The 8,958-nt window shown below is 34.4% G+C and overlaps 2 protein-coding genes across 5 annotated transcripts; one reads left to right on the forward strand and one right to left on the reverse strand.

Annotated features, from left to right (window-relative positions):
* Positions 1-560: 560 nt before the first annotated feature.
* On the forward strand, positions 561-3,149 carry LOC145165706 (protein KAKU4-like). 2 transcript variants are annotated; one of them, XM_079084517.1, is made up of 8 exons: positions 561-950; positions 1,400-1,461; positions 1,604-1,680; positions 1,758-1,846; positions 1,930-2,045; positions 2,130-2,306; positions 2,389-2,557; positions 2,621-3,149. In XM_079084517.1, the coding sequence occupies exons 1-8, from the start codon at positions 662-664 to the stop codon at positions 2,893-2,895; spliced, it is 1,254 nt and encodes a 417-aa protein (XP_078940643.1). In that variant the 5' UTR covers positions 561-661; the 3' UTR covers positions 2,896-3,149. The 2 variants fall into 2 exon arrangements, with proteins under 2 accessions (XP_078940643.1, XP_078940644.1); XM_079084518.1 differs by having other exon boundaries at positions 562-950; positions 1,607-1,680.
* Positions 3,150-3,560: 411 nt separating this feature from the next.
* On the reverse strand, positions 3,561-8,664 carry LOC145165707 (histidine kinase 5-like). Of its 3 annotated transcripts, XM_079084519.1 has the most exons (14): positions 8,205-8,664; positions 7,836-8,102; positions 6,918-7,750; positions 6,779-6,835; positions 6,445-6,672; positions 6,241-6,334; positions 5,935-6,141; positions 5,702-5,832; positions 5,577-5,626; positions 5,282-5,511; positions 5,088-5,191; positions 4,335-5,012; positions 4,070-4,246; positions 3,561-3,978 (listed from the first exon to the last, which is right to left on the reverse strand). In XM_079084519.1, the coding sequence occupies exons 3-14, from the start codon at positions 7,629-7,631 to the stop codon at positions 3,856-3,858; spliced, it is 2,793 nt and encodes a 930-aa protein (XP_078940645.1). In that variant the 5' UTR covers positions 7,632-7,750; positions 7,836-8,102; positions 8,205-8,664; the 3' UTR covers positions 3,561-3,855. The 3 variants fall into 3 exon arrangements, with proteins under 3 accessions (XP_078940645.1, XP_078940647.1, XP_078940646.1); XM_079084521.1 differs by having other exon boundaries at positions 6,918-8,102; XM_079084520.1 differs by lacking the exon at positions 8,205-8,664 and having other exon boundaries at positions 7,836-8,187.
* Positions 8,665-8,958: the final 294 nt, after the last annotated feature.

Raw genomic sequence — 8,958 nt, forward strand, 5'->3', positions numbered from 1 at the left:
CAATAAAATATAAGAAGCATAACAACGTTAAGTTATCTTTAGTAGAAATGTTAAAAAATAGCATTTTCTAACACCAAAATCAGGAGTTTCGAAGTGCAAAACTAACATATAAATACTTAAAGAAAAAACAGCTTGATCTAATCGAATATATATTCCGATATAATGGCATGAAAATGTGTCCTTGTGTTGCAATAAAGGTCAATGAGGCAACGGTTAAGGGAGTTTCTTTTTTCATATGTAAGATATAAATAAAAAAAGTATTTTATATATTATATATGTTTGAAATCCAAATTTCTTTAAAAAATGTCTAAAATTTGAATCAATTACATATTATCAGTAGTTATTTTTATGATTATCCAAAATTTATAGGTTACATGACATCTTTAGTACTGTTTTACTTTTACACTTTGATAACATTTATTTATATATTAAATATTTTTCGAAAAAAAGAACATTTATATATTAAATAAGCTAAATAGTTATTGAATGTTTGGAAGAAAGGTACCCTTATATTTATTGAGAAATCAAAACAAAATAAAAGGTTATTGCATACTCATTACTTAAGTGCTTTTGACTCGCTCTTTTTTCGTCGATTCGGAAAACACACTGAGTCACTGAACACCAACATCGTTTCTCTTCGCCCATCGCGAATCTCAACACCATGGCTCCCGGTTCTCAGGCACCCGCAGATGTTCCAGCCGGCAGATCCGGCGGAAAAATCTTGAAAGCGAGGAGAATTGCTGCTAGGAAGACCCCATACGACCGCCCAAATCCGCCTCAGTCTGAGCCTCCACTTCTGCAATCAGAAAGCCCTAGTTGGCTCGGTGGACTTGTTTTTCCGGCTAAGTTTGTTGCTGGTGGTGCTAGTAAAATTTTATCTTCGTTTTGGAACCCCAAGACTTGGGCCGCGGCTTCCTCCTCCTCTTCTTCGGACAGTGATTCCGAATCAGGTAGATAATCTTATTTTGGGGTTTCTTTTAATGTGTTTTAATTAATTGTGTTTTTCATAGTATAATTGTTCCAAATTAGGAGTTTTGTTTAGCGCGAAACAACCCAATGTCCTCGAATCACAACTCACAGTATTTTTCCCTTGAATCTTTCTGAATTTTGAAAAACTGTCGTTATGGTATGGAGGGAATGTTATTCATCAGATTTAGTTATAAATGCATGTTAATCTTTTAGTATACGTATCTATCATATAACCAACCTTATTTCCGCTAGTGATTGTTATAGAATTTAGAACACATCACACATTTGTTGGAGAAAGTTTTATCAAAGTTCATTTGGTGACGAGGAATTAGGAAACACAATGTTAGTATGGAAGAAATTGATGTAACACTATTTCAATGAACTTGAAAACTTGGGTAATTCATGAATTTGATATTGTTATCTTTTGCAGAAGATGATTCTGGAGATGATGAAAACCCTTCTGATGGAGCAGCAGAGTTGAATCAGAATCAGGTATCTGCTCACTTCTTTATTCTCATAATTTGTTCCATATGCAGTGATATCACTTCAGAGTGTAAAGTAAACCACTTGTTATGAACTTGATAATTAAAAAAGGTTGCATCACAAATATTTGAACTATATTTTGTTACATCAGCAGAAGGACAGTTCATCTCAGAAGGGTGAAATTTTGCATTTAGTTGAGCAGCTACTTATGATTGAACGATATTCAAGGTATGTTTTGCTCAATGTATTTTCGTATTACTCCATATAAGCTTTATGCTCACTGATAATTCCATAATTTCCAACAGGGAAGAATGTGATAAATTAATAGAGATTATCAATTCACGAGTTGTAGATTATGCAGGACCAAGCATGATTCATAGCAAGAGTAACAATGGTAAATCCAGAAGCATCAGTAACATTTTCATATCTACTAAATTTCTTTGATATGATTATGAACAAATAGTTATTTTTAAGCAGAGACCCAAGCTATCATAGAAGCAAGAAAGTGGGTTGCAGAGAGTAAAGTTAGATCTGGTAAAAAGTCAGATTTGGACAATGGACTTTATGCTCTTAAGTATATTATGACACCACAGGTTAATCTTAATCCCTCACATGCATATTCTTCAAATATATAAATGTATATGTGCATATATTTTATATTTTTTGTTCATATCCAGGCTACTGAAGAAGAAGGGTCGCCAGTTGAAGTGGCAAAATCATATATGAGAACTCGTCCAGCATGGGCATCTCCTTTAAGACGTGATAATTCATTAAGTCCATCTCCAATAACAGATTTGTTCAAGGAAAGAACACCCTATTCTTCTGATGCTGGAATTTCTTTCCCATCAACAAAGGTGAGATAGATAATTCTTTAATCATATTTGTAAATTGTAAGTTATCTAATTTAAAAAAATAAAAAATAAAAAAATTGTACAGAGGGATTATCTTTCTGGTGGATCATGGAACATTGAGGATGAAATACGCAAAGTGAGATCAAAGGCAAGTGAAGATTTGCTAAACAGCCATCGTTCTTCCATGAAACATCATCTACAACATTCCTTGGATAATGACAAGTCGAATGAAATTGTGGACCTTACTGCTGAAGGTATGGTTGCTTTCAGATTATTTGAAAAAAAAAAATAGATACTAATTTAATCTTGTTGTTTAGGCAATAAGAAAGAAATGAGGGGTGTTAGTGAAGGGAATGGAATGGAGAATGAAGAGGGGAATGGAGTGGAGAAGGAAGAAGGGAATGATGAGGTGGAAAAGAATTGTTTTTTATCGACAGAATCAGTGGAAGTACCAGTTAATAATTCTCAGGACAGCTTTAATGGTGAAGACGAAAGTTTGGTTGCAAAAGAAAAGGCAGATGGAATGGCTGAAAACCGAATGACTAGAGGTAGAGGTAGAGGAAGAGGGAGAGGAAGAGGAAGAGCCAAGTGACTCAATCTGAATGTAGTCAGGTCAGTTGATTTGTGTTGATTTATTTGTAAGGTAGAGTAGATATAGACTCTTTTGTTGTTAAGCTCCTGTATTATCTATTATGTCATTGTTATCACTTATCAGTTATGTATAACTGACTTGACTAATTTAGTGTTTCACAGACTGTCTGACCATTTGTAATTTAAAACAAATCGTATTGTAGCCTTGTAGGCGTACTAGCTGATTTCATGTATTGTAACTTTTTTATTTTTTTATTTTTTATGCCACTTCATTTTGTTTTTTGGTAGTTATAGTTAGTTGCTTGCTTGCATATTAGGGATGTATTACATTTTTAAAAATAGATGAAAACTTATTGATGAATTTGAATTCAGAAGATTCTCTATGTACATTGTACTATAATCATCAAAAAGCATTTAAGAGATTGATTAATAAATCAATTACTTTGTTAGAAAGTAATGATTTATGAATCATTTAATATCAAATATACACTTTAATAAAGAGAAAAGAAATAGCAAAGTAGACGTTATTAATAACTTAATGGTTAAAAGGTAAAGTTAATGAAAACTTGATCTCGATGGCACAGCACATTTTCTGAACCAATAACATGCATGTTGAATAGAAACACAACATAATTTACAAAACCTTGGATTATGTAAAAATAAAAATGTCTAAGCCATTCACAGCTAATTAATTATTGCTCACAAAACAAAACTATAATAATATTTAGCTGAATGGTATTCAGCTCGTCCCCTACTACGTACTTATTTTGCTAACCTACAATCGTTCGTACCTAATAACGCCCCTCTAAAGAAATAAAAACTGTTTAGACAACTAACTCTTATAAAGCAAGAGCTAAGAGGACGAGAAAAAGACCAAACATTGATTACAAAACTTTCCTAACTCACATTCACATTTCTATACACATACACATTTATGATCTATTTACACCCTGATTTTATATCACTCCACATACTGTTCAAGACATTGTTTTAAGTTCTGAAGTGTAACAGGCTTTGTAATGAACGAATCCATACCATTCTCAAAGCACTCTTCTCCACTTTCCGACATTGCGTTTGCTGTCATCTACTCAGTCGACAATTAATAAAACTTTTCGTTAGTCATATAGTAAAGACTCAAGGGTATTTTAGACATTTCTTGGTAGTTTGGTACTTACTGCAACGATGGGAATTCTCTTTCTGGATATTTGATTGTGAAAAGGAGAATCATGATTATGATCATGTGGTTCTGGTTCCACTCCAGCCTTCCTTGCTTCATCCCAATTCCCGGTTTTTTCATATGAACGAATCAGTCTCGTAGCTTCAAGCCCATCCATTACAGGCATGCATACATCCTGCACATTCATTTAGCGATCATGATTTTTTTTTTTTTTTTAAATTAATTTGATTGATATGAAGATATATATATAGTAGTAAAAATACCATAAGAATGAGATCATAAGCACAACTCTGAACAGCACGAACAGCTTCAGCTCCATTATTCACAACATCCATGTCTTGATTCAACTGTCTCATCATCCTCCTTGCCACCATCACATTCACCATATGATCTTCCACAAGAAGAATTTTAGGTTTTCTTGTTGACCTGCCATTGCCAACGTCTTCCTGGTTACCAGAACTACTACTACACTCTGAGCTTCTATTTGAATCCTTTCTTGCCTCCCATGTGTCACATAAATCTGTTTTTGAAGAAGGCGAACATGAAGCAACGACTATGGAGGTCGTATTTTCATTCTCCGAGTTACATTTCAAACAACTTTCAGGTTCCGATGAGGTATCAAAACAAGAGGAATCGTCATCCATGGAATTAATCTCTTTGAGAGCAACTTTACTCGAAGGAATGGAATACAAATTATCCGGAAGCACACTGATTCTGTCTTTAGAAGAGAACACGGAGCCTAACGTGTGTGGCTTGAATTGGAAAAAGCCACAAGTGATGTCTTCATCTTCAGACTCGTCGTTATCGGCCATGTCGCCGAACTCATCAGTGTCATCTGAACCATCACATGGATGTGAAACTTTATGTGGTAAAATGAAAGTAAATGTGGATCCACAATGTTCTTTACTCGATACAGTCAGATGCCCTCCCATCAGCTCAACCTGCAATAAATCACAGATTTTAGGTCAAAACCAATTTCATTTTCTCACTTTCACATTCCGAATCCAATCTCTTACCAATTGTTTGCAGATCGCTAAACCTAATCCAGTCCCACCGTATTTCCTAGCTGTATCTGCTCCAGCTTGCATGTATTTTTTGAATAAATTGGGCAATGCAGTTTCTGACATCAAATCGATGAATAAAATATTCTAGTTAACATGATTACTAAAGCTACGAAAATGAGAAATTAGAAATTTGAAAGGAAAGGTACCTGGTATTCCTATTCCTGTATCTTTAATATCACAGCGTATCCAGACTACTGTTTCATGCGATTGAGGTTCATTCTCCTCATGTCCATTTAACAGGAGATCGTTTTTTGTTGAGATCGATGAGTCATCTGTGTTTATATTCTTCGCTTCTTGTTGGCCTTCAGGATATGGATCTGCTATTACGTACAGATTTATCTCAACCTTCCCATGGTGAGTGAACTTGATAGCATTGCTGCACAAAATTAATGTGTTTAGAACTTGGTGTGTATGCTGCATTTTGACCTGTGTTAGAAATACCTGATCAAGTTGGTGAGAATCTGTCGAATCCGTAGAACGTCACCAATAATCTGAAATTGTTTAACAGATGTTAACATAAATGTTTTCTTTTTTGTAGCAAATTGTATCAATATTATAGACTAAACCTCCAATGGGACATCATCTGCTACGTGTCCTTCCAAAATCAACATCTTTTTCAACGATGCAGCAGCAGTTTGAAGAACATGCTTGATTACTTCTCTAGGCCTAAATTTTGTAGCCTCCAGCTTCATAACTCCTGAAAATAATCTTAACTTTTAAATGCTACACAGTATAAAAATGGGGTTTGAACATCAGTCTATTTAAAAAAATACCAATTATAAAAGGGATGAAAAATAACCTGACTCGACTTTGGAAAGGTCAAGAATGTCATTTATAAGTTGAAGAACTAAATCACCAGAAGATAACATAACACCCAAGAGTTGTTTTTGATCCTTATCGAGTTTTGTAGTTGATAAAATCTCTGCCATGCTAACGACCCCGGATAATGGAGATCTTATCTCATGTGACATGGTTGCCAACATTTGTTTTGCTCTCATTGTTTCCTCTAAAAGAAGTTGATTTAGGCAAAATGTTCGATAAACCATTTTCATATAGAAAAATAAAATAAAATTTATAAGTTTTAAGAGAAAGAAAGCTTACCAACCTGTAATATGAATAGTTTTATTAAGTTCTGTCTCTTTAGCCTTCTGCACAGCTATTTCTTCCCGTAGTTTTGCCATCTTTTCTCTCTTTTTTACCTGTCACGTGATAAAAAAATATATCAAATTATAAAACTGAATTGGGTAGATTTTTATAAGTACAATGTTGTAATAAGAAGATGCTATAATAAACGAATGAAAGAAAGTACCTGATCAGTGATTTCCATGCCCATGTAATTTACACCAATTTTCTCTCCATCTTTGCTGAAAACAGGTTCAACATATATTAAAAATGTTTTGGCACCAAATAATTCGGTCTCAAATGTTATTTCTCTTTTTCCTGGTAATCCTTTTTCAAGAACTTCTCTTTTGAAGTCTTGGGATTCCTTTACACCGCCACCTTTGAATATTTCTACATCTGTTTTCCCAATTATATCCTGTGCATAGTATTAGGGGAAAAAAAAAAAAGACATGGTTCAAAAATCTATTAACTTACAACAAATAATAACTTTGAATTAATAAATTTGATAATGATCATATTACCTCTTCTCGTAAACTTGGAAAATGATTATAAATGAAGCGATATCGCAACTCGTTGTCCTGAGATATTTATATTACAATCATAATGTAAAAAGGGCAAAAAAGGAACAAAATAAAAAGAGCTTGAGTGAAATCAAATTACCTGATGGCCAATAACAACGGGTGCATTTTGAAGAACAAAATGTAAAAAATTATCAGCTCTTTTCAAGATCTGGGACAGTTCTTCAACAGGCGATGATTGTTTTTCAAGGTTTTCAATGCTTTCCTCCAACTTTTCCAAAAGTATATGCTCTCTTTGAACACTTTCTTCCAACAATTTTCCCAAATGCAATGCCTTTTGCTTCCAATATATAACTGTATCATATTCAGCATCTATTTCTACCCGTTTATCTTCAACAATAACATCATTTCTTTTCTTGGGTACATCTTGAAATATTTCATAAACTCCATCCAGCACAGAAACCGGACGTTTATCACCTTCATAACTTTCCTCAAAACGATGTTGCTCAAAGATTTCTAATTTTTTAAGCTGGACTTCATGTTGTTGTTTGCTCAAGTTTTCAAGCTCTTCCCTCAAAAGTCTCACAGCATTTTCTTGTTTATATTCCCAGTTTTTTACAAGGTAAGCTAACTGTGAGGACCCTTTTTCACTGTAACTTGTGAGTTCTACTAGCCTTTTGAAGTCAACTATACTAGGCTCTTCAATGAAGGCAAGATCCTCTAACATATCTTCATGGAGTCCTGGTTTTTCTACATTGAACTTTTTTCCAGCTTCATCAATGTCTTCAGGCCACATTGAAGATAGGACTTCAACCTCCATATCTTCAACATGATCATCCTCCATCTCGTTCACCATTTTAGAACAACAACAACAATAATAATAATAATAGTACAAAAAGTATCGATGTCTGTTTACTTTGAGGAAATTGTGATTTTGAGCGTCAATGAAGTCTATACGCAATTAACAGATTGTTTCTGCAGATTGAAATTTATGAAATCACGATCGAGAGAAGCTTACCAACAGAAGGGGAAAATGTAATTGGAGAAGCATGATACTCACCATTGACATGATCCGCAAATTCGAAATGAAAGAAGAAGAATCATCGATACTTGTCAAAATTCTGCAAAAATGGCGGAAACCGATAAAATTTACCGACTGGAGAAGGAATGATTGAAACGCGATAATCATTTCCACGAATAAGTTTTGTTTATCGGATGCCACTTAGATCAGAAAAGCGAAAGAAGTTGAGATTGGGGAAAATCCATCTGGCCTTGCGATTCATGTCATCTCGTCAGCCTCTGTAACCCCCCTTTTTTCACTGTAGATCTGGAAAGTATCTTAGAAGTGCTCAGTCAATGAATAAACAAAAGAAAAACAAGTTTACTTAATTCAATTAATCATAGAGAGAGAGAATGTGGAGAGACAAACCATGTGAGAGGGAAAGAAAAACAATTGTGGAAGAGCAGAGAAGAGTAGAAGCTCAAAAGGCCATGTGCATTTGAAAACAATTTATATATATAGTATATAAGATGACACACAATACTGAATTGAATGAGAGGTTTTTATATTGTCGAGAAGTTTTTTATTGCTTATTCGAGAATCTCTCACAGACATTTATACAAACACATTATGTTCATTCATCATTTACACAGACACAAACACACACACTGAAAACACCTACACTCTGTTCCAATTTAATTCTTTGTGGAGAACATGCATGTAGATGGATGGGAAATTGTTAATTGATAATGGGGTTTTCTTTATCGCTTTTCCTGGATGTACTCCATCAATCAAAACGCAATATCCAAACATAGGGGAGGTATAAAATATTGCATAAACAGGAAGAGATTAGCAAAGGTTGGATTTTTTAAATTGGCAGGCAAAGGCATACCAGGCTGTTCCCCGCCACCTTCCGAGGTTGACGCATATCCAGGGCGCGTTGGGATCCACGCGCTTACTTGGAGGCTGCCCTTTATTTTGGCCCTTATTATCAGGCACTTTAAACTCCAACAAATAACTGCTTTTTTACCCCCATTTTACTTCAACCCATTTCAGTAAAAATCAAACGCTGTAAATGTAAATGACACGTCGACGGGTTGTAATTTGCAAAATTATCAGTCCGTTTATTATAAGATACTGAATTGTAAAAATAATAAACATGTCATCATGTTTATTTTAATAC

This window comes from Lactuca virosa, chromosome 3, assembly GCF_052849685.1.
Source record: "Lactuca virosa cultivar CGN04683 chromosome 3, Lactuca_virosa_CGN04683_v6, whole genome shotgun sequence".
NCBI lineage: Eukaryota > Viridiplantae > Streptophyta > Magnoliopsida > Asterales > Asteraceae > Lactuca > Lactuca virosa.